We start from the raw sequence: 24,660 nt of genomic DNA, 5'->3' as shown, positions 1-24,660 counted from the left end.
AAACAAAAAATGTTTGGAGGGTTTGTCAGATGAGTAAGAACCATCATCACTTGGCAAATACCATGCTAAGGTTTAACTATCCACTCTGTACTAAGGGCTCAGGGTCAATTGCAATACAGGCCTCTCTCATGTTGTTATCTCAAAATGCCTAATTTTTACCTGAATAAAGTAGATGAAAACTACTTTCCTTGCATTTGCTGATTTTGCATTATTCATTCCATTTGTCCATGCCTTGGGTGGGAGTGCTGAAATCAGCCTCACTCTAGCCTAGAAATTTTAGCAGGCTTTGCTGGTACATGGCCAAGCTTATCTTTGTGGCCAGAAAATAGCTTTGACTAAAAATTATCTCTGTGTTAATGAAAAGTAAGCTTCTTGGGATGCTAAGGATTTTGATTGCACAGTCGGATTGTGGGAATGTCTATAACCCGTTGACCGCTGATTGGCTAATGGGTGAAAAAGGGATGATAGATAAAATCAGCCTTTGGTCTGATCCAGAAAGGTTTTTTTATTTTATTATTTACTTCATAAAATTAATATATTGATTGTAAAAAACAACAACCACACCCTCAAAGTGGTTCTTATGTGCAACCTCTGGTGGATCTACAGAATTATTATTATTTTTATATCCCACCTTTCCCCCTCATGTTTTAGATGCTTAGAAACATCTAGAAACATAGAAAAAAGCAATTATAAAAATAAACATAATATATACACGTACACAGTTTATATATAGTCTATTAAAACATGCAGAGCATTACAATAAAAAAATCACAGCACCAGCGACCTCCTTAAAAACAGAAGTCCATAAGGAGGAAGGGGGGTGATCAGGGGAGGAGAGGAGCCTACCTGAATATCATTGTGAGGGTTCCAGTCTGAATCAAAGATGATCACCGTGTCAGCTGTGGCCAAGTTGATGCCCAAACCACCTGCCCGCGTGGAGAGCAGGAAGCAGAACTGCTGAGCTCCCGGGGCTGAAAAAGAATGAAGACCTCAGTGAGTGAATCAGGAGGTAAGACATATGAACTGGACTCAGAATTCAGAACACAAAGTTGAACTCAGAAGTCAGGCTTAGGTCTCCTTCGCCCAAGATATTTCATGCTTGGGAGCAGATTCCCAAGTATATCATGTCACTCCAGAGTAAAAATGATGGCTGCCTGCTCCAAGCTATGCAAAAACATCATGCTTAACCTTCAAGTTACAAGAGATTCCAACGAAACATCAAGAATAACTTTCTGACAGTTAGAGCTGTTTGACAGTGGAATGTACTCCCTCAGGAGGTTGTGGACTCTCCATCCTTGGATAGCCATCTGCCATGGATAGCCATCTGCCATCTGCATGGATGCTTTAGTTTGGATTCCTTCATTGCAGGGGGTTGGACCAGATGACCTTTGGGGGTCCCTTCCAATTCTATGATTCACCATGAATGTCCATTATTGTCCACCATCCAATATTGAGGAGCTGGATCCTTCAGCTGCCCAGGAAAGGCAGAAAACATACAGCCAACTTTTGCAGTCTAGTCTGGATTAGCAGACTACATCCCTGTTCTGTCTCGTGACCAAGCAAGAGACAGAGACGGATGAAGAGGAGTTGCTGTTTCAGGATTTTTTGTTCCTTCTACTGGACATTCCCTAGTGTTGCTCTGGCCTACTGGCACACCTGCAACTCCTATCCTTCGTCAACTGACAAAGGCTGAAGTTTTGGATGCCGATTCTGGCACTGACTTCTTAACCATAACAAGACAGTTGCAACTGACCCTCACGCCCAGCTTGTAGGTTCCCCATCAGCAGCTGGCTGACCACTGTGGGAGACAGGATCCTCAAATAGATATACCTTAGGTCTGATCTAATGGGGTTCTTCTTGTGGCATGTAGATCCTTACAACCCACTCTAGTCCCAATCCAGAGAGAGCCTCCACCTGAACGAGATCCTTGGCAGGCTCCTTTCTATAGACAATTGAGGTCATGGTACTGTAATGATACATAAAGGCCAAGCCCCACCTTCTACCCTCACACATCAGGCTCACAACCTTCATACTTGCCGTTAAATCTATCAATTGCCTCTTGCCGCAGGGCCCCCGTAATGCCCCCGTCAATCCGTTCATACTTGTACCCTTCATAGTCAAGGAAATCCTCAAGTAGGTCCAGCATTTTTGTCATCTGGAAAAGATACCCATAAATGAGACGAGAGATCTAGTACTTCTGGAAATTCTCAGTTGGGGAAACGGGGGGGGGGGTGGGGGGATGGAGAAACCACTAACACTGTGGAAAGCAAAATTGTCTCCACTATAAACAAACAGTCTCCACTTACAAACAGTCTCCACTATAAACAAGATCCAGGAAAAAAAAGAAATAATACTAAAAATTCTCCTCCATAGCCCAAGAAGCAACAGTATACTTCTTATTTCTATGTCTTTCTTTAGCCTAACAGAATTGGAATTGAGTTGTTCATATCTACTGTATATGCAGAGACTGCAATTTCCTAGTGCTGTATATTACTGTACAAAGTTACTGGAAACAATTTTGAGAGAGTACTGTACAGCTAATATTTTAAAACCCTGCCTTAAAGAGCAATATCCTAAAAGAGATAATACTTCATTGGAGGGGTTTCTTTTTCTTTCCAATTTCCACTGTAAAAAAAAACAAGAGGGGGAAGGGAGGAAGACCTTGGAAAAATGAGGAAAACTCATTTTTACCTCTGGGCATTCCTATTCCTAAATGAGATTGATAGTGCCTTCTCATTCATCACTAGCATTCTTGCTGTACACTGCATGCCTGCACTTGAGACTAATTTGTTCTTACTGAACAGATGATGTCACAGAAAACAGCATCCCAACACCTCCATAACATTTAGGAAAAAATTATGTCATGAAATTACATTATTTGTATGCTGTAACCATAGGAGAAGAAACACACAACAAGTTGTTCACATCTTTTTCTTCTCCATCCCGTCCACCACACTGTACACAACCAGCATCCAGGTGCTCAAGGCCCCATATATCCCCCCAACCACTCTCACCTGGGAGAAGATGAGCACCCGGTGGCCCTGCTCTTTTAGCTTCCGCAACATCTTCTGCAACAGCATCAGTTTCCCAGAGGCCTTGATGAGAGCACCCCCTTCATAGGCACCGCTTGGCAACTTGGGGGATTCCTGCCAAGACAAAGCATAGCCGTCGCCATTCATGCAGGTGGTTTCATCTGGCTGGGTCTATTCTTTGCTGTCAGGGGATTAGGCAAAGGCCAGAGGCAAACTGAGGAGGTGGGCCAGTTTGCCTGCCAAAGGCAACCTACCCCTGCTCCACAACATGAGCCCACTCCTTCCAGCTGGAGAGAGCTGCTCTGCCCCTGCACAGGCCCCTGCCAGCCGGCTGGGCAATGCAAGACATACCATCGCAGCAACAGGGAAGAGGTAGGGGTGGTTGCAGCATTTCTTCAGGTCCATCATTATGTTGAGCAATGACACCTGGTTACCGCCACCACGGGAGTTCAAAGCTTCAAAGTTGCGGGTCAAGATATATTTATAGTATTTCCTGATTGGGTGGGGGGCAGGGGGAGAATAATGGGAACAGCAGGAGGAGAAAAAGAGTAGCATGAGAGAGACTCTATGACCCCTCCACGTACAGAAGTATCTGCCAGATTTTTACCAAAAAGGGAGGGAGAGAAATACAGTACATTTAACATTCAATGAGTTGTCTTTTCCCATTCGCCCTCCCAACAATCTGGAGGAAAGGAGACCAGAGTCTTGGGTTCAGTCATGCTTTGTAACTATTCTTGCAGAAAACCTAAGGACATTGACTCTCCTCCATCCTGGCCAGACCAGCTCCCCCTCCCCCAAATTCTGTTTCACTGGGTCTCCCCTCCCTGATCCAAGAGCCATCACTGCCACTTGTAAATCCATACCACGGTGCCCCCGCCCCACTAGAGTCCAGGTCATATATCTGCCACCACCCTGGCACTCTGCATGGAAAGGACAGTCCCCCATACCGCCTCTCCTCCCCCAATCCTGCCCATACTTCTGCATGGGGCTGAGCTCCACCCGGACAATGAGCTCTGTCTTGGCCGGCATGTTCTTGAAGACGTCAGCCTTGAGGCGGCGCAACATATGGGGTCCCAGGAGGTCATGGAGTTTTTTTATTTGGTCCTCCTTGGAGATGTCAGCAAACTCCTCCAGGAAGCCTTCCAGGTTGCTGTGGGAAAAAGACAGAAGCTGTTACGTGTACACCTCTGGGGATATTTCAGGCCAATAGAATGCTGCACACAAGCAAGGGAAAGGAAGGGATTTTGGGCTGGGGGAAGTATCTGAAGGAGGATCTGTCACAAAGATCCCCCAAGCCTAGTGCTCATATTAGGGCAGGCGAACGAAGGGAGGGCACCCTTAATGAAACGAAAGCCCCATCCTTCAACTCCCCCCAGTTCTAACCAAGTCATGCCCCCCCCCCAGCTTCCTTAAAACAATGGCTTGTGGAGTGGGGGTAGGATCATAAAAAGTAAATTGGTTTTAAATTGCATTTTCTTTATTCATTTAAATTTTGTGACCCACCCTAAAATATTTTGTGATTGCATACAGTATATAGAAGCATAGATAATATAGGGAGCTGCCACATACAGTACTGCAGGGGTAGGCAACCTAAGGCAATGGGCCACAAGCGGCCCACGAAGGTCGTTTAACTGGCCCACGAGCCGCCCCCAAACTGAGCCGCCCACTCAGCGAGTCCCCACGTGCTGCGCTAAACTCGCTTCCGCAGTGCCGAAAATCGCGTCTGCGCAGACACAGATGCTGTACTGTCTACACTGGCTGGCAGCAGTGGCTCTCCAGGGTTTCAGACAGGGACGGCTTGCCCACATTTCCTGTGCCTAGAAAGCATGGGTCCAAGCAGTTTTCTGCTTGTCCTCTGCTTTCTAGGCATGGATCCAAGTGGTTTTGCCTTTACCTCACCACATTCCCTGGAAAAAACCCATTCTTTAGCACTAAATCAAGACAAACAGCAATACAAAGTGGATTTTCTAGGGAGAAATTGGCTGGGCAAACAGAATTGAGGAACCAGGGAGATTTGGCTAACGCCTTCATTATACACCTTTAGGCACCAGGTTCTTCTTCAACAAGGCCTTGGGTCGATTAACATCCTATACTCCTTTTAAATGTGTTTGTGGGAGGGGAGGGGGGTTATTGGTTGGGGTTTTCTGTTCTTGCTTTTGTCATGTATTTTGTGCTTTTATATTTTAGCTTGTGAACCACCCTGAGATGTGAAGATGAAGGGTGGTATACAACTGCTCTCTAAGGCACGATAATAATTACCTGGGTGATAAGTGAGTTAGACTAAATCGTATTCATTTTGGATGACAGGTAGAAACCTGTCAAGTGTGCTGACTTGTAGCACAGTGGTACCTCGGTTTACGAACTTAATCCATTCCGGAAGTCCGTTCTTAAACTGAAACCGTTCTTAAACAGAGGCGTGCTTTCCCTAATGTGGCCTCCCGCCGCCAGTGCCCTTCCACCATTCGGATTCCGTTCTTAGATCGAGGCAAACCGGGACACTACTTCTGGTTTTGCGGGGTCTGTAAACTGAATTGTTCATAAACAGGGCTGTTCTTAAACCAAGGTGCCACTGTATTAGGTTTTTATATTATTATTTAAAGTTTTAAACTGTGCACTGATTTTTAAGGTTTTAATTTTGATGCTAAGGCTCTTGTCCAGAAAAGTGACTAAACGTATTTTAAATTAAATAAATAAATAAAAGTGGATAATTTATGTCGTGTTAATGTGGTGTCAAATTTGAAGGCTGTGAAGGCAGGATCTTTAGTTGGAAGGTGGAAAGAAATAACAAATCCACAGACGTGCAGGATTTGTAGTTCCTTTGCAAATCTCGGTGTAAAAGACACCACCAAACCAAATAAAAATCTTTCCAGCCCTAAAGTCAGTGAAAGAGGTAAGAAAGAAGCCGTCTCTTTTAGTTTTGTTAAACCTTGGGGAGGCAAGAGCAGCTGGGGTTCCTCAGTTAACAAAGGGCCAAAATGTGAAAATGTAACCTGGCCCTCTCCACCCACCCTGGAAAGAGCTTGAAGCCTCTACAAGTCTAGCTTCCAGTGCTGATGGGAGGAGCCCGCCCCCATCACTAGACATCTGTTTCAGACAAACGGAAATCCCTTGTGGCCACCAGAAGTCGCATTAAGTTTCACTTGGGAGTGACCAAGATGCCAGATTGCCAGCAGTGTGCATGTCTGGTCAGCAGAGGGAGCCATCTCTCCAGATATACATTTTCAGATGCCCAAATGCTCCTCTTTTATGGGTTTTCCAAACCGCTTTCTGTATAACATTCACACCAGAGCTGTGCTGTGAGGCAGATGGCCCACCACATTTTGGGATCAGCTGTTAGGCACTAGGTCTTATAATGCTGGCATGAAGGACAACTAAGAAGTGGTTATCTAGAGATCTGCTATTCGTTTGTCCTTTCACATTCAGCCAAGTCTTTTTCTGTCAACTGGCTCACCAGGCCCTCCTCATGCTTATGAAGGCTGAACTTATCCAAAGGCCTTCTGTGATTAGAGTGGAAGGACTCAGCCCCTCTGTTCTACCAAGCTCCAGTTGGGTGGAAGATTAGGTAGAAACTCCACCCTATTTTCAGGCTAGCTATGAACTGGATGAAAAGGTTACTGGTGGATGCAAACCTGGAAAGGAGAAGGGAAACTGTGGACAGGGACCCCAGTCTGAAGGTAGATGAAAAACCAGTGTGTCAATGACAGATAGGAGAGGAGTTAAGATTAAGCCCCTCCAGCTCTCTGATTAACAGGGGGAAGGAAGCACAAAATTAGCCATACTTGAATCTCTCAGGAGTGAGGAAATTCAGCAGGTGGAACAGCTCCTCCAAGTTGTTTTGCAAAGGAGTCCCAGTGAGCAGCAGTTTGTGGTCGATCTTATAACCGTTCAACACCCTGAAGAACTGAAAGCAAGAGCAGTACAGGCATCAGAGCACCCTTCTTCCCTCCCTCCACCTTCCTACACCCTCACCCACCACAGATGAGTCCCAAATCCTGGCATTTAACCAGGACAAGCCAGCTCAGGCTTCACCACCACACAGCTCTCCTCACCTTGGACTGGTTGTTTTTGAGTCGGTGAGCTTCATCCACAACAAGACAGGCCCACCGGATGGAAGCCAAGGCAGCCTGGTCAATGGTGACAAGCTCATAGGAGGTAAGGAGGACGTGAAATTTCACCTGAGCTTCTCTCTGAAAACAAAAAGGAGAAATACAGAAGGTGGGAAAACGTATAGCCACCATCTGCTCCATGGCACCACTGAATGTGGTTCTCCTTGGTGGGGGAAGAGTTTGGAGCTCTTGTGCATTTGAAAGGCAAGCTGGCAAGGCAGCATTGTGGGGCTTGAAAGCGAAGGGGTTAACAAGCTGCCTTCCGCATCAAAGTTTGGTGGAGAGCAAAATTATATTGACCACAACCAATATGAGGCCCATGGGAAGCTGCAGAGTCAGCGCTGCTGTTGCTGTAAGGTGGGGGGAAACCCTCACTGCACTTGCCTTCATTTTGAAGGCTTTCTTTCCACCCTTCATGGCGTTGTCCTCAAAAGAAAACTCATTCTCACGGATGATGGAGCGGCTGTCTTTATCCCCTGTGTAGGTTACCACATAGAAATTGGGTGCCCACATCTGAAATTCTCGTTCCCAGTTGATGATGGTGGACAGCGGAGCACTGACCAGGAAAGGCCCTTTGGTGTGGCCCTGGTGGAGCGGGGGGGGGGGAGAGAAAAGAGGAAGAGCATGAAATCACATGTGAACTAGAAGGAACTTTCCTGTCTGCAGCTCGGGAGGAGTCAAAAGAGGCCACCGGCAGCTCCCAGCCCTGACTCAGCCTGATGCAGCAATTCTCAGGCTCTTTGCTTTTGGCTCCCAGGGGCTCAGCTAGGCAAAGAGAAATCCATTCATAAAATGCTGGCTGCCAGAATGAGGAAGGTTCTCCTGTGGCTCTGCTGGGATCACTGACACGCAGCCAGTCACAGCAGCTGTTCATACAGAAGTAACAGCTGTTCACAGAAGGACCCTTTGCCTGGGGCTGATGCACTCCTCCTACCAGACGTTCATTCAGCACCAACCCTGTGCTAGGCGGTATACAGAACACGGAGACCTCATATGGTCAGTGCCCAAAAGACATATAATCTACATCACACAAGGCAAGGCTGGCCATGGCTCCACACGTTATGAATGCGATAGGAAGCACCAGCACAACACGGATGCTTTCCACATGGAACAGGTAATCAGGCAGATGTCGCACGCAAATTTGCATGTATCTGGGAAATCTGGCCCCATCAGGTTTCCCAGATGCATTCACGCTCGTGTTCAGAGAAGCATATGCACATTGTGTGCTTCCTACGTCATCACCAACAAGGAAGCTGCCCTACAACAGAGATTAAATGTGCACCTTTTCTTTTATGGAGAACGGCTGCTTGCTGCCAGATATTTCTGTTATGGAGGAAAGAATCTGGGGCAACGTGGCAGGATTCGCCCCACTCAAGGTTTCAGACAGATCAGCAGTTGGAGCAGACAGCAACTCAGCTGCTTGCTTAAGCAAAGGGCTTTCCCTTGCCTCGCCGCCTTTCAGAAAAGCCTGCGGCTCTAGTACTTCAGCAAGATGTCTTGGCAAAGCAGGCACTCATTGGGAGGCTGCCATGAGGAGGTCAAGACAGGAGGTGGTTGGGGCAGAGGAGGACAGCAGGGAGGGAGCACTTGAGGTCTAGCTCATGCTGACGGGTAGGATCCTGCAGAAATAGTTCAGCTCCAGAACACTCACCCATGAGGAAACCCCAAAGGGGAGAAGCTTGGGAGAGCAGGGAGGCCAAACTCCAAACAACAAATGAGGCCCATCTCCCTTCAGAAACCCTGAAGGGAAACCCCAAATAAAATGAGAGCTAAGGCGGAGGTTTTGAGGGAAGTAACAAGTGGCAGGAAACTTGCTTTATGACATCCAAAGCAGATTGGAGGAGAATAGTCGGTGGCTTCAATCTGGTTGGAGAACAGTGGAAATGAATGGATGGGCCTGAGGTGGGAAGCAAAGAGAATCTCTTCCATTCCATCTCAGAGGGGGAGAGGGGCTAGGCAAACAGGGAATGGGGTCTCAGTAGGAGTATGGGGGCACTTTTAGTTGCTTTGAAAGGTGGAACTGTGTAAACAAAGACAACGTTGGCAAAAGCAACTTTATTGGCTTTCTTTCTTGGAAAGACACAAGGGGTCTGGAATAGGTGGGAGAGTTTCACTGGAAGGTTTATAACCCATTTCCCCCCTCTGTCCCATGTATACCCCTGTTCCCCTTCCTCTACTTTTAGGACTGTGAGCTTTTAGGACAGGAAGCCAGCACTTTCTTTGTAACACTTGGGAAGGCGCATGATCAGAAAAGGAAGAGAACCAGTTCTGGGTCACAGCATAAGGAAAGGGCCATGCAATGACATGTAAATGTTAGGTTTCCGCAGGAGGTAGGGGCAGTGGGGGGGGGGGAGGGAGAGAGAGAGACTCACATACTTCAGACAATGGAGAGAGACTCACATACTTCAGACAATGGAAAAGAGAGCAAACATGCCCAGGCCACCACTCCTGGCTTACCTCCCTGTACAGCGAGTACAAGAAGACAATGGTCTGGATCGTCTTGCCAAGGCCCATCTCATCTGCCAGAATGGTGTCTGTGCTCTGGGCCCAGGAGAACCGCAGCCAGTTCAGGCCTTCCAGCTGATACATGTGCAGCGTGCCCCCTGTGGACGTGATGAAGCGTGGCTGGCTGTCATACTTCACCGTAGGCTGCAAGGATGTCCGGAGACAGAGAAGCAGAGAGGTGAGAGCCATGCACACCCACGGACAGAGGCTCGCTCCCTTCTGGACACCACCCCTGAAATGATCCCCATTTAAAACGTCTTGGGCCCATCAGCTGCACAGAGATTTCCTCTTTGTCAGGCTGCACTCCCTTCCCAGCCTAGTACTGCAGCATCAAGGGTGCCCAGCACCGCAGAGGGGTGGCTGCACTGCTAGCCACCATCCCAGAGCTTACATCGTTGGTGGGGGAGTTGGGCGGGTCCTCCGACGTCAGTTCCTTCTTCTTCTTCTTGTACTTTCTGGGCTGGGCAGGGTCTTCACCCATTATCAGCTCTCTAGAGAGTGAGGGGGGTGGAGAGAGAGGAAGGCCCCATTGTGTCTCACTCAGGAATCTCAGGCATGGCCCATGGTGCATTGGGCCAGGTAGCTCAATCCTGCCCTGCTCAGTGCCTCCCTCCCCACTGCCACCCTCATAGTTTCCTCACCTGTGAAACCAATAGGCCTGCTTCTGGTACTCATAGTCGGGAATCAACATCTCATCCTCCTCCCACGTGGACTGGTCGTAGGAAAGGTCACGCCATTTCACCAGGTAGTGGTAGTTGCCCTTTTTGTCAATGCTGCACGCAGTAAATTCACGGCGCAAAGAGAAAAGAGAGAAAGAAGCAGAAAGAAAAGAAAACACACAAACTGGGTTTGCTTACTCTGTTTCACCGAAAGGCATCTGATGGGATTAAGTCAACAAAGGCCACCATGGCTAAGCCGGTGAATATTGCGAAGATATGGAAATCTTTTAGAAGGATTCTCTTGGAGAAATGCACAAAGGTCACGTTCAAATCCATTTTATTCTTCAGAACCTTGAGGATTAAATATTCTTTAAAGAAAGGTGGGGTTCCCAGGAGTGGCCAGGCTGCCAACACCTATACCTCAATTACTCCCTGCTGGGTGAGCCCACAAATGCCCACTGCAAAGTATCCAACACACGCCTAGGTCTCATCAGGACTAACAATGCACTGGCCATGGGCTATGGCACAAGCGGCTAAACCTTCCCAGGTCCAGGGACCACATTCAAAACTGACCAATGTCCGAGGACTGCATGCATGCATGCACACCACACACACACACACTTGCCAGATATGCAGCATGCACAAACCAAACACATGCAGATCACACACACGCATATGCTGGCACACACCACACTAGGATGTATGCATGGCACTCATCCCCATTGCAGTGCTGGGCTGAGAGGAGAGGAGAGAGGTTCAAGCCAGCATTGTGATGGGTAAGAAAGCCCCACTGGTTCACCTTACAAAGGTTCCTCCTTCCTATGCTGTGCTATTGGCAGAAGGTCTTAATGCTTTGCAAACAGGAAGGAGTATGCCTTCCTGTTTCCTGATCAGGAAGACCTTCCAGCAAAAGAGTTGCCTTTGCAGAGAAGAGGAGCTCAGTTTTGTCAATGCCTGTCGACCACCTGCAGTGGTTTAGTGGGCCAGATCTGGCCCGAGGGCTGCAGGTTCACCACCCTAGAGCCATGGCATCATTGTGACAGGGGATGAACTATGCGCACACAAGTGTGCACATGCACACACACAAGCCGACCTATGGTTTATAACACGGTGGATGGTCATCCAGTCAGGCTTGATGCCATAGCGGTAGTATTTCTCCTCCATCTCGGCATAGAAAGGATCCTTGTTCTTCCTCTTCTCACTCTTCCCATCGTCATCACCAGAACCGTAGTCAAGCAGCGGGGGCTCATCCATGTCGTTCTTTCGTTGGTAATTCCTGTACATCACCAGGTGGAAAATCTCAAGCTGGGATTTGTGGGGGGAGGGGGCAGAGAAAGGGAAGAAAAATGAAAGGTGAGAAACTGAGTAGACGTGAATGAGAAATGTAAGGATTTGAATCAAATGCTGATACAGAAAACCCACTGCGACTCCACCCCTGATCACTGGCCACCTAGCCTCTGCCATGATGGGTCAAGAGAAACAGCACACATGGTTCTGATGAAGCCAGTGACATGCCTGAAGGAGGCTCACATACAGGGCACCCTGATGATGGTGATCCCTATGCTCAGCATCCAGTCATTAGAAGAAGTTGGGACATAGAGTAGTTGGGACTTCTGGCTATCATTGGCATTGACAGACATGTGTTGCTGCTGCTGCTGTTGCTCTCCCATTCTAATATACCACCTTTCAAACGGACGTGGTTTTTGCACAAACAGGCTGGCATCTTTCCTGGTTGCCTGTGCCCAGAGAGCAACAGCAGAACAACACTGCTGGAGCTGGAGTGCTGGGAGGTGCTGGGGAGAGGTGGCAGTCCTTGGGGGCAGAAGAGAGGGAATGAAGAAGTTCACCCCAGCCCACAGTTGAGGTGACACTGATTTAAGTTTATGCCGAAGGACGAAGGCAGGGCAAAGACCAGAAGCAAGCTGCCCAAAGACTGAATGATGCTATGTGGAGGGGTTCAAATGCCCAGACACTCCAAGCTCTCCCTGTGTGCTGTTGACAGCACTGTCATCCCACCATTCATTTCCAGTTTTGGGGTCCCGCACTCTCTGACGAGGAATGGAGTTTTGTCCGAAGGCATAGCTGCCTCAGCCCCAAGTTTAGTCAAAGTTGTACCTGCAATTCCTTTATCCAGGAGCAGTGCCAATAGGACAGCCCGACCCACTTGACGAAGAATTCGCGCTCGGAACGACCCTGCAGAGACTTGGGCGGTGGATCGTCTGGGTTGGCATTGGGCGGCAGGGCGACAGCGACTGGTGTCGGAGGCTCCCCCCATCGCCAGTGCAGGATTTTTTGGACCCGTCCCTTTAGCATGGGACACTGGGGATGGGAAAGAGAAGGTGTCAGAGACACAGGGAGTCTGGCCACCCACCAAAGCCTCTTGTCCAGGAGGCAACCTTTTATGTAACCAGTGAGCCTTACTGACAAGTAAATGCATTGGCTGGTCTCTCTCTCTTGCCCTCTTCTCACAGCACAGCCACTCCCCCACCCCACCCCGAAATCCAGCATGATGCCCTCTCTCCCAGTGCCCTCACCGTGCAACGGGGACACAGCCATTCCCCATTAGGGATCTCAGGAAGCGGCGGGTTGAGGCAGTGGATATGGTAGGATGAGATGCAAGCATCACAACACAAGAGCTCGCCCCCGTCCTTACAGACGCGGCAGTATTCCATGTGATCGTCCTCCTCCTCCTTCTCAGCATCGTCCAGCTCCCCTTCGTACTCTTCTTCCTCCTCCTTTGGCTCCCACTGCACCCCTTCTTTTTCCTGCAGGCGAGGGACACGACACACCCAGAGAGAGAGAGCTGGATTATGATATAGGGGTCATGCAAGTAGGAGCACTTGGAGCTGCAAACAGCAGAAGCCAGAGCCTATCCAGCAACTACAGTATTCTGATGAATTTCAGACTCATGGGTTTCTGTTTCTACACAGCCTGAATTCTTGGCAAAGGAAAATGAAGTATGTAGAAGAGCACAGCTTTAAAAGCCCAGAGTAGCTCTCAAAAATTAATTTAGGTACTAGCTTCAGCAGCACATGTGCTAAATATTTTTTTTAATATAATTTTTCAAAGAGATCCAGATCCTTGCAGCCAATAATAGCAGGATCTGGGTTCCTAGTACAGCATCAGAAGAGCAAGTATCCCCACTTCAATTGCACTAGTCTTTGTGGTACAAGAATATGCCAGGGTTTTGAAACCACAAGGCATCTGAATGGACCAATCAGTCCTTCCACTGAACCCCAGCCCCTGCCTCCTTGTCCCTATGCACACAGCACCCCCCAAAGTCCCTCTTTTCCCACCATCCCTAACCCAAGCACTAATTTAAAACAAAGGGAGGGAAAGGACAGTTTTGCACTCAGAAGGTGAACTAGAAAGTGCAAGTTCATTGTTTTTTGCACAATCTATTCCAGCTACATTATCTGAATTTTCAAAGCTTGATATTTTGGATTTTTAATATATATTTTTAGCACAGCATCCTGGACTCCTAAGCGGGAACGGCACCAGAGCAAGGGCTACAACAGGCAAGCTCCTTCCCTGGAAATGGGGGAGACACAGGGTGGGAGGTGCTAGTGTGCAGAGAACAAGGAAGAAAGGTGAGCAGCTTACACAGTGGGGGCAGCTCCATTTGCCCTCGGGGGCCTTGTCTAGCTCCGGATCCAGGCACACCAGGTGATAAGCTCTGGGACATGAATCGCAGAGGATGATCTCCCCGCCCTGCTGACACACCTCACAGTAGTCTTGGTGGTCTGTCTCGTAGCCGTCTGCCTCTTCTTCACCAGCAACTGCAGGGCCGGGAAGTGGGGAGAAACCAGAATATGGCATGAAGGCACCTGAGCTACGTACAACCTACTCCCTTACCTGGGCCAGGGCAGGTCTAGGATTGGGAGTCATCCATCTTCCTCCCTTAGAAACTGAGGGGTATTCAACAAATTGCATTTACCGCTCGTCCCCAAAAGGGGATGGAACTGAAAAAGCAGCAACTGAAGGGAGAAGAGGCTGGATGATTAGCACAATGAAAGGTGGGTTGAATGGAAACTTCTCTCCAGGGCTAGGGGGGCCTGTGAATGACACAAACCAGTGGGAAGGAGGCGTGGCTGAAACTTCCCAGAATTCCTTTGCCACACACAAACAGGAAACTTGGAAAATGGCCCTTCTGCCCTGGCAAATGAGTGAGAAAGCGAGTCTTTCTGTCGTTCTTTTTACAGGGAAATCTAGTAGGATTGTGTTTTTCTAACCCAAAAGAACTCAGGCTAGTGGCCCATCTTGTTCAGCATCCTGTTGTCGCAGTGGCCAGCCAGATGCCTGCAAGGAGGACATGAGTACAACAGCACTCTGCCCACCTGCAGTTTTCATCAACTGGTTTTCAGAAGTTTATTGCCTCTGACCATGGAAGCAGAACACAGCCATCAGGGTTAGGAGTGATTGATAGCCGCATCTATCCTATAACCAGGAAATGAGTTTGTTTACCTAACTACCATGCTCTAACCTACAGCCCACACTCACCTTTTTTCTTCTTCCGTCCAGGTCTGCCCCGCTTGAGTTTCTTCACCCGCCCTGAACTGTCAGAACGCACCGAGGAGCTGTGAACACTGGAGTTGTCAAGGTCAGATTCTTCCTCTGGCTCTCCCACCTCGTCACTCTGAAACAAATGCTGTACATAACCGGAGCAGCCCTCCATTAGGAAAGACCCATACAGAAGCAGAAGTAAGGGGGAATGGGGAGAGAGGAAATGGTGGCTGGGAAGCGGGTGAGACAAGCTTGGCACCTGAGATTAGTATCTGCCCCAAGGAGCAAGCAAGAAAAAAAAGGAGGTGGCTTGCCCTCCAGCCCTCCTAAGTTATGGCCGGGGGGGGTGGGAGCAGGGAGAATACAGCACCACTTAATACAGTTATAAGGTAAAGGTGAGGGGGCAAGAAGAAAACAGAAGTCATTTTATAAGCAAACAAGCATACCTCCAGTCATACCATGCAAACTCAGTCTAGCCTGGTTTCCTACCATAGCCCATATGAAAAATATTATGCCTGTGGTGGGGCAGGATGGCTTCAAAGGCAAGCTGAACATTGTGCAGGCTATGGCAGCACCTGGTGAAATCTCAAAAGCCAGAAGAGCAGCAAAGAAGGTCAGTACAAGAACCCTCCCCAAGACTAGCACAAGCACAATAAGCAAGCAAAAGAGCCAAAGGGAAGCAAATGAGCTGCATTTGCATAACAAAAACAGGTCACAGAAATCCGATTTTGGCAGGTAGCTGCGATGTCTTCTTTTAAAACTGCACAGTTCTTCCGTCCGAAAACGCCAAACAAATAGGAACAATGCCCATCCGCCCATCACTTTTCACCCAGTCTCCACATTCACACCCAGTGGACAAGGAGAGGGTCTTACTGAGCTGCTCTTTTTGCGCTTGCCCCCAATCATGCCCAGCTTGATCTTCAGAGGCGCCATCTTCTTCCCCTTCATCTTCCTCTTCATCTCTGGGATGCGAGGACTCTTGCTCCGCTTCTTGTGGCCTGGACCTTTTGTTGAAATAAACAAATAAATAAGCAAGCTGTCATATGAATGTGTTCAGTGCTCTCTGTCTCCCCCCACCCCCTGCACACACATTTGAAGAGCAAATAGATAGGCGTTTGGGGTGAAGACGTTGGCTCCCGTGAAGCTACAAAGCAGCAAACAGATGGCAGAGCTTGGCAAGAGATTCCCCCTACCAGATGCTGAGAAGCCAAATGTCCTGGCTGCTGTCCTCTTCTACACCGCTCCTCTCGGAAAGACTGGGGTGTTGGTCGCTTATCATGAAGGTCTATCCTGGCCAAGTGTGAAGGTGGAATCTTTATATGAATGGACTCCCACTTACTACCACCTAAAGCAGGCAGGATCAGGTGACACCAAAATGAAACATTGTGCTGGCTCAGGAGGCTTAGCCTTAGTTCCAATTCCTTAACAAGCCGATCACATATTGTGTGCATTAAGAAACTGGAGGAAAAAGGAATATTAGGAAAACAGAAATAACAGTCTCCACATCTGGCACAGGTGGACAATTATAGCCAAAGCCCCCATGTGCCAGTTGGTACCCAACCACCTGAAGAAGAACAGGGCTGGATGCCTCTGGTCACACTGGGCCAGGACAGGCATTCACAATAAGGGAGCAAGGTTCCATTCTGTGTCCATTGGGAGGCAGGCACCCCAATATGGATATCTAAGACAGCAGCAGTACACGCTGTAGCACACTCCTATCAAATGCTACCTCTGTCAAAGCACAGGCATGCATCCTACAATATGTAATGAAAAGTATCTGCTGAGGAGTAAGTCACACACCTTCATATCTGTAATATTGAAGCATTGGTAGAAAAGGCTGCAGTGATGCCAGGTTGCCCTGGTCGAGTTCAACGTGATTTTAAACAGTGTAGGCAAGCTTTGTGCCTCAAGAACTAGCAATATACGTGAACTGATCCACCTAATCAGAGACGTCTTAGGCATGTTTTGGCCTAGGTTAGAGGGATTAAAGGAAATACAGAGGCAATCTGAGTGCCTGAAGGGCACAGTGCTTCTGAAATGGATTTTAGTGCCTTGCGCATGTCTAGCTTGTACCAAGCCTTCTTCAGAGGGGTTAAGGTCAAAGAAAGGCAGGATTAGTTCCTGAGAGTGATGGGACAAGGAATTAACTTTAGGGATAAAGGATGAGTCTGGTCTTGAAATCACTCTGCCTTTTTCTATAATACACAAGAGGTGTATACACAGGAGCCTGTCATTCAGAGGCATACTGTGATAATGTGATCATCACATGGGAAAGCACCTTCAGAAGAGGAGCTTCAGACATAGAAACTCAAACAGCTCATGAGTGCCTGAAGAACATGATCTGGCCAGGACAGTACTGAGAACAGGGCTGCCACCTGTCAACGCAGGTGCTCCATGATCAGCTGTGGTAGAGAATAAAAATGTTGAGTGACAGCAGGTTTGTGCTTAAAACAAAAAACAAAAGAACACTGCTGCCCTGCATATCTGCTGCACAGGTTCTGAGGTTGGGTCCTGCAATCTCAGAGCACTTTGGGAGTAAGTGCTTAGCAATGAAGGCAGACCATCCTCAGGCAGACCACCCTCACTCCATTCTCCTTAATCTCTGGAACTTATATAAGTTTCTCTGTTAGTCTATTCTCCTGCAATCCTCTGAATACTGCCCCCCCCCCCGGCAGCTGGAGGCACCTTTCCTTTCCCTAAGTGTTTTCTGACAGCTTGCAAGGATCTGCAACCCCTAGCAATTTTACGACCAGCAGGTATCTGCCCAGCAGTGTGTGCTTAGGACCCTTAACTGCTGATTTGAGCTTGGAAGGAATGGAAGCCAAAGAAGAGTTGGAGGAGGGTTGCTGGTGAAGTGAGCAGTGGTGCCACAGCTCCCCCTCTCAAGCACTAGATCAGGGTCCATAACTATTGTGTACGTTCCTCAGCTACAGCCTGCTGTGTTAGATCCAGTGTAGATACTTGAACCAAGGAAGTACCACCAGAAGCTGCTACAGTAGTGGATGCAGTGCCATCAGCCATGCAGCGCAACCAGTGCAATCTTCACTGAGGAACTCTTGGATTGAGCAGCAGAGAAAAGCGGAAGCTGGAATCCTGTATGTGGTTTGCCATTCATATAAGTGGAGCAGACCCCTGGGTATAGCTGCTGCTACATAACCCCCCTCAGCAGCAAGATCAGAAAATGGCATCACTTGTTCCTCAAGGGGGAAAACGTTAGCATTCCAGCAGCCCTCCTGCATAAGGAGGCCCACTCAAACCTCACTGTGCTGCCCCAAAGCAGATCTTTATCTCTGGAGACAGTCAGGAGACCAGAGTGGCAACAACAGTTGGTAATAGACAGTGGTTTCTGAGCTAGCAATACTGCTTTTTTATGTTCTGCTAGGAGATTCAGGGCACTACCAATAATGCTGTCTGCTTCCACTGACGACCCTCCTTGGGAATCCACTGTGGGGTGCCCTGCAGCAGCCACCCAGGCAGTGGGGGAAACAGTGCTATCGGCAGCACTTTTTAACCTTCTCACCAATCTAACCAATCCTCCTTTATTTCTGTTGATGTCCTTGCAAGAGCTTTGCCTACTGGTGCTGTGACCAGGCAACAGAAAAACAAAGGGAAAAGAGGAAGCGATGAAAGATAAGGAGGTAACAGTTTTTGTAATTTTTTTTATGTGTAAAGCCAGAGAGAAGAGCATGCGAGTATGAAAGCTGGGAAACCTGAGATAGCAGAATGTCAAGGTAAAAAGCTGTGGTAAAAAAACAATCACCATAGAAACAGAACAGCTGCTGTTAACCTGGACAAGGTAGGAAAGGAGCTGAAGTGGAACATCCCTGAGTTAGCAAAGTCCTTCTGGTTTGGTGTCACATGATCCTGCCTCTGCTGGGTAGAAGTGGGAGTCTGTTTGCTTGTGGATGCCTTCCTTCCACTGGACAGAGAAGTGAGGCTGTCATTGGGTGTGGGGAACTAGAGGGCTTAAAGTTGGTATTTTGGGAGAAGAGTGGAGTCCTGGTGTGCTGGGGTATGGATTGCTGGGAGCCAAGATCTCTGGGTCCAGGGTGAAGAACCAGCCCCACAGCTCTAGGCAGAAGATCTGACATCTTGGCTCTTTATGCTATTGGTGTGACAAACTCAATGCCACTCGGTGGCAGACATGCATGTTGTATCCCACTAGCCCACCACCACCACTCTCCAGAGCTCCAATGTCAAAACATTAGAGAGGTCTGGCTTCCACAGCAAAGGGAAGTTGGACAGATCAAGCCAACAGCTTTGTCTAATGTGCTCCGCATACACGGGTGCACACACATCCTTCTGCAAGGCCTGAGGTCTCCTGCTACTCACCTTTGCCTTCTTTGGTTTTGGCTTTGCGGATTGGAGGAGGCTGCAGAGGAGGCTGCAGCGGTAGTGGCGGTTGTGGCTCAGGTGAAGCAGTGACAGCCGACACTGCAGCCGACACCTGCTCAGCTACTGCAGCTGCAGCTGCGGCAGCTGCGGCAGCCACAGCTGCCGTCGACCCTTTGAAGGGGTTGTTGGCACTGAACTCCCGCCATTTAGCTCCCATGATAGTCATCATTTTAGACATCGGAATCTTGGGGTTCTTTTTGGCAATAAGAGGCCTAGGAAGAAGGGGAAACGAAACAGCAATGTAAGTTCAAGCGTGCAAACCCTACATCATCCCTTTCAGAGAATAGCAAAGAAACACTAAAGAAGATTTGATGTTCTTGCACTCAGCACTCTTCTCCATACAAACTTGCTACTATTTTTGATGTCCCTGAGTTCTAGTCTCATGAGAGACTATACACCTTCTCCATACTATGCATGAATATGAACAATGGAGTTGTATTCAACCAATTTTTATTCAGCGTAGACTCTCCCAAATTATTGGCCATAACTAACTTAGGTCCATTAATGTCAGTGGGTCTAACAGAAATAAGTTATCTGAATAGAACCCATCATGGTGTCGCCCACTTTACAAGCCTTGTTTCTAAAGTAAAAAGTCCCAAATGTTGCAACCTTTCCTCATACAGAAGTTGCTCCAGCCTGCTGATCATTTTGTTTGTTTTTTGTGTTTTCCCTGCTGATCATTTTGGTTGCCTTATCCCATTCGAAGCTAAAACATAAAGTCTGGAAATCCTCACACCAGTTAATGATTTTGTATGATTTTGAAACAGACATTTTTAAATTTTAAATTTATGTGAAATAAATCCTGGGATTAGAAAGAGGACTGAGCAGCTGTGCAGCACCTGGAGCACTTTATAGAATCCAGAAGCAATTAAACCTTCCCCGCTAATAAGGCCATCAACTGGGCCTTAATGAGTTTAGATTAGGCTTCAGAAGGAACCCAGGTATCAGAAGTGTTAAAATTCTCAAATCACTCCCTTAGCAGAGGAAGAGCTGAAGATCTAACTCCTTTTAAGACAGAAATGGAAGTATTTGTGGTTTTATTCTGGTGGGTTGGGGGTTTTTTTACACCGAGGAAATGCTTAGAGGTGTGTGTGGTTCTGAGCAACCATCAACAATGAAATTCCCAAAATCAGCACATGAAAGGAATATTTCAGAAGTGGCCTGATGTATTTGGGTTCTAAGGCAAACAATAAAAGCAGCTTCTTCCAGGTCTGAAAGTTATTAACATTCCACAAAACAAGTGAAGCTAACCTGGAAGCATCCTGTTGGACTACAGGATCAGTCCAACATGGAAGCAGCCTATTCCATAGAGCAAACCAAAGCATTATACATAAATCACCCCAGCTTGCCCCTCCCCTGGGGCTAACCTCATAGCCCAGCAAGGCAAGGATTACAGTTGCTTGCTCCTTTTGGCTTTTATCTGTCTCAAGGGAAGACAAGAACAGCCAAACCGGAACAAGCCAATGCTCTGTTTAATCCAACAGAGGCCAACACCACACTCACAGAAACAGAGCACCATGTTGCCGTACAGGGCTGGAGGCGATAGCTCTGACCTCCTCTCCTCCTTCATCCCTCTATCCCTGCAGCCAAGAACCCTGGAGCACAAGACATCCATCATCTGCAATAATCCTCGCTGCAGATGCTGCATCTTCTTGATCTCTCTGCCCCCAACCAGCCTCAGCACTTCATCTGCTGTCAACACAAAGCGCTCGTAACCAGCATGCCGACGTTTGAACCAACTGGGGCTCGAGTGTACAAGGACCTCTGGGATTTTGGCTGGCAGACATTCACAGCCCTTGTGCAATGGGCATAAATACAAGCTTTCATCCACCTGACAGGGAAAGCCATGCACAAGATTCTAAAGGGGTTAATTTCTAGCACAGCAAACCCTGACCCATGATCGTGCTCAGGCCCCGAATTCTGTCAGGATCCCTGCTGCTTCTATCCATAGGCCAGGCCCTGGTGGCTAAAACACCTGAAATCATGCTCCACTCAGCCTGACCCATCCATGAGATTTCACATACATTCGAGTCTAAGAATGCAGCCAGAAAGGCTAGACTTCTGAAAAGTGGAAATGGAGTTCTCAAAATACTGAAACATGTACAAAATCCCAATTCCTTCACTTGCATGGTAAGATTACAGAAGGGCATTATTACATACACGCGCGCACACACACACACACAAACAAAGTGGGAGTAACAGAAGAAAGGCATAAAAACTCAAGTCTTCCTAGAATTCCTGTTCCCTTAACCCATATGTGGTTGCCAGTTTATTATTGTATCACACGTACCAGGACACAGCTCCAGATCAATTTATGCCCTGGGCTTTGTGTTATGTCACGCAACAGAAAAATTTCAGGTTTCGACTTGAGAGTAATGCTATATTCCTGGTGATGGGGTAGCCCAGCCATTTGCTACAAACACACATACTGTAACTGGGTTCCAGGGGAATAGCTATCATTCACTCCCAGAAATGTAAGGCCTAAGAACCTCTTGAGCCAAGAGGTCATCTTGTTTCATCTTGGCTAACAACAGAAAAATCTCCCTAGCTTGCATCTGCTGAGGCCCTTTTTACCTGCAAGCTTTTTTTGTTCCCCTGTTCCAAGGAAAAGATGATCCAAGGAGGATGATCCTCATCTTTGTAGCTGCAGAGACAAGTCTAAAAAGCCCAGCAAGTCACGGGCAACTGATCAATTCAAACAATGTTCCAAGTCTCCTTTCTTCCACCCCTGCCACCCAATCCTTGCACACCATTTCCCTCCTTGACTTCCAGGTTGTTCAAGCCAGACCAACCACAACTTCAACCATCTATGCCTTTAACCTTTAAACCATGATCTGAAGTGAGGCTACACACCAGTTTGAGGTTCATCCCTAACCATCGTTTGTCTGATTCAGGTGTCATGGCAAACTATGGTTAGAGCAACCTAGAAATGGAGGAGGGACTCAAGAGGAGAAGAAAGAGGTGGAAAAGAGAGCATGCAAGCCCATTACATATTCCTCATTCTCCAAACCACGATTTGGAGGATTTTCTGAACTGAACCAATAAGAAGGCTGTTATGCAGAGCTGTGCTATGATCTCATTTTGACTTCTTAATTATTGATGGTCACCATGGCCCATAATGCACTGCAGACTATTAAGGGATGCTATTAAAGAAATATGAGCTCTTGCTTTGAAAAGGAGGAGGGAGAGGGGAGGAAAAAGTCTGAATTTATTTCATTTCAAAATGCTTTCCAGAAATAGGCGGGGCTCTAAGACAAAGACAGGCCCGCATAAAACAAAGCAGCAGCAGGCCTGCCTTGCCTTGCATGTGGCGAGAGACTGACAAAGAATGCAGTGGGGGAAATGGGGAGGCAGAGACAAGTACAACAACAAGATAAAGAAAAGGCCAGCAAATGTCACTCTTCGGACTGTGATACTATATGGGAGCAATTCTACATCCAGTAAGAGACAGAGGTGGAATATTAAAAACAGATCAAGGGGCAGAGTGAGGGGGGGTGGAGAGAGGGAGAGACACAGAGAGAGAGACACAAAGAACACAATACAAAGATGGATGGATGCAACATGACAGACTCATATCACCGCGATGCTGGGAAAAACTACAGATTATATCTCATCCTTCCTCCTGCAGAGAAATTGGATTCTCCAGGGACAAAACCTGTTTAGAAGCAGCACCAATAATAGCCACCTGCGATAACACCTAAGTTTTCCAACTCTTCAGAATATTTGTGCTAAACTCATATTTCTCTTCCATTTCCGTGATCATGTCACTTTTTATTTTGATGGTTAAAGCTGCTTCCTTATCCCTCCATATCAGTCTCAAGCTTCAGTCCACACTTTGAAAGCTGTTCACTTCTCTCCATCCCTTTCTTAAGAGTTGTAAACCGTGATCTTGCCCCAGCCACAAAGCAGCCAAAGCAAAGGGCCTTCGTTCTGTTTGCTCACTCTTCAACATCACTACCTATGAGATGCTATAGTTGACTGAGAGGGGAGGGGAGAATGGCGTCTTCAGAATACAGCAGGGTTAGCAGGCACCGTTTGTACTGCAGCACCATTCTTGCCCCAGCGATGCTATAGAGAACAGATTGCTGGATTCAGATAAATGGGAGACCCAGCTTCAAATCCCTGGGGCTCTGCTATGAGAGTCACGGGATGGCCTCAGCAGATCTTCCACTCTAGGCCTGAATAACTTCACAGGGCTGCTGCCAAGGATAGAAACGTGCCAGGAACAATAAAGCACTTTGCACATTGAAGGATAGCACACCACCAGATACTACAGCATATGGCAGCTATGGAGACCTCTAGAAGTCCTGATTATACACTGCATTTCAGGAACACAGATGTCCCAAATGCACAGCAGATCTTTAAGCCCTCGGGGAGCCATGAGGAACATGTGAAAGGGCTCCAAAGGGCCTTTCCAGCAGGAGCTCCATCTTGTTGGTCTTGAGGGAGCTCTTGGCTGATCCCAGCAGCAGCAGCAGGGGAAGGCGGCAAACTGCCTCAGGTACAGGCGAGTGCCAAACAATTTAAAGCTAATTAGAGCCAGGCTGAGAGCTTTACTCTCCGAAAGCCCCACTGGCAAGCCTGTCCCCTGAGCCCCTGGCACAAATCACTGACTTGATTAAACTGGCGAGGCCCAGGTGGCCTCAAGATCTCATGAATGTTGGTGCCGGATTGCTGCCATTGGTCACAGAGAGTTGTTGGCGGCAGAATGCACCTCTGCCCGCCAAGCCAAAGCAGGGAGATACGGGGGTCTGCCAAGGCCACTGGCAGCTTCCTTGTAGCTGACATGAACTCAGCTTTGCCTGGATTGAGTCACAGGCTCACAGCCAGATAAGCCCTCAGGTCCGTGGATGCAGATACTGGGCTGTCTGTTGCTCCGGTACCTGCATTTAACAAGACTGTTTGCTGAGAAAGGCTATCTACAGCACACTCACTGCAAAAACAGTGTTTTTTTGCTTTCTCGTGTCTCCTCCTCTTCCCCACTCATTGCCTTTTTGCCATTTCACTATTCCAGCTAGTAAAGAGAGGCTACATTCATGCAAACTGTTGCTTCAGTTTAATAAACCATTCACATTCCTGCACAGTTCCCAGAGACAAGAATAAAGGCAAAGCAAGACTACTCAGAGACCTTCACTCCCAAAGCATTTGTTCATTTAGTGACATCATAAAGAAGGCTGACCGCCAAAGAATTGATGCTTTTGAATTATGGTGCTGGAGGAGACTTTTGAGAGTTCCATGGACTGCAAGGAGATCAAACCTATCCATTCTGAAGGAAATAAGCCCTGAGTGCTCACTGGAAGGACAGATCCTGAAGCTGAAGCTCCAATACTTTGGCCACCTCATGAGAAGAGAAGACTCCCTGGAAAAGACCCTGATGTTGAGAAAGATTGAGGGCACAAGGAGACGGGGACGACAGAGGACGAGATGGTGGGACAGTGTTCTCAAGGCTACCAGCATGAG

At 47.8% G+C, this 24,660-nt stretch overlaps 1 protein-coding gene and 1 long non-coding RNA gene across 6 annotated transcripts in view; one reads left to right on the top strand and one right to left on the bottom strand.

Moving 5' to 3' along the window:
* The window catches only part of LOC309326855, a 185,557-nt gene that overhangs the window by 20,977 nt on the left and 139,920 nt on the right, over nucleotides 1-24,660 (top strand). The window lies entirely within an intron of this gene.
* The window catches only part of CHD3 (chromodomain helicase DNA binding protein 3), a 62,408-nt gene that overhangs the window by 18,485 nt on the left and 19,263 nt on the right, over nucleotides 1-24,660 (bottom strand). For 3 of the 5 annotated variants that reach the window (XM_081835581.1, XM_081835585.1, XM_081835584.1), the window contains exons 5-22: nucleotides 19,138-19,412; nucleotides 15,679-15,809; nucleotides 14,803-14,950; nucleotides 13,906-14,081; nucleotides 12,837-13,067; nucleotides 12,418-12,621; nucleotides 11,396-11,607; nucleotides 10,285-10,416; nucleotides 10,035-10,134; nucleotides 9,596-9,787; nucleotides 7,519-7,723; nucleotides 7,082-7,215; nucleotides 6,812-6,933; nucleotides 4,009-4,182; nucleotides 3,384-3,525; nucleotides 3,015-3,146; nucleotides 2,038-2,155; nucleotides 847-971 (exon numbers count right to left, since the gene is read on the bottom strand). In XM_081835581.1, the coding sequence (XP_081691707.1) occupies nucleotides 847-971; nucleotides 2,038-2,155; nucleotides 3,015-3,146; nucleotides 3,384-3,525; nucleotides 4,009-4,182; nucleotides 6,812-6,933; nucleotides 7,082-7,215; nucleotides 7,519-7,723; nucleotides 9,596-9,787; nucleotides 10,035-10,134; nucleotides 10,285-10,416; nucleotides 11,396-11,607; nucleotides 12,418-12,621; nucleotides 12,837-13,067; nucleotides 13,906-14,081; nucleotides 14,803-14,950; nucleotides 15,679-15,809; nucleotides 19,138-19,412 (2,953 nt within the window). The remainder of the gene's footprint in view (nucleotides 1-846; nucleotides 972-2,037; nucleotides 2,156-3,014; nucleotides 3,147-3,383; nucleotides 3,526-4,008; nucleotides 4,183-6,811; nucleotides 6,934-7,081; nucleotides 7,216-7,518; nucleotides 7,724-9,595; nucleotides 9,788-10,034; nucleotides 10,135-10,284; nucleotides 10,417-11,395; nucleotides 11,608-12,417; nucleotides 12,622-12,836; nucleotides 13,068-13,905; nucleotides 14,082-14,802; nucleotides 14,951-15,678; nucleotides 15,810-19,137; nucleotides 19,413-24,660) is intronic. The other 2 variants (XM_081835583.1, XM_081835582.1) reach the window with 2 other exon arrangements.

The sequence above is a fragment of the Podarcis erhardii genome, assembly GCF_964252035.2.
Source record: "Podarcis erhardii genome assembly, chromosome: 13".
NCBI classification, from domain to species: domain Eukaryota; kingdom Metazoa; phylum Chordata; class Lepidosauria; order Squamata; family Lacertidae; genus Podarcis; species Podarcis erhardii.
The sequence above is the reverse complement of the archived record's forward strand: the minus strand, read 5'-3'. Positions and strand labels throughout refer to the sequence as shown.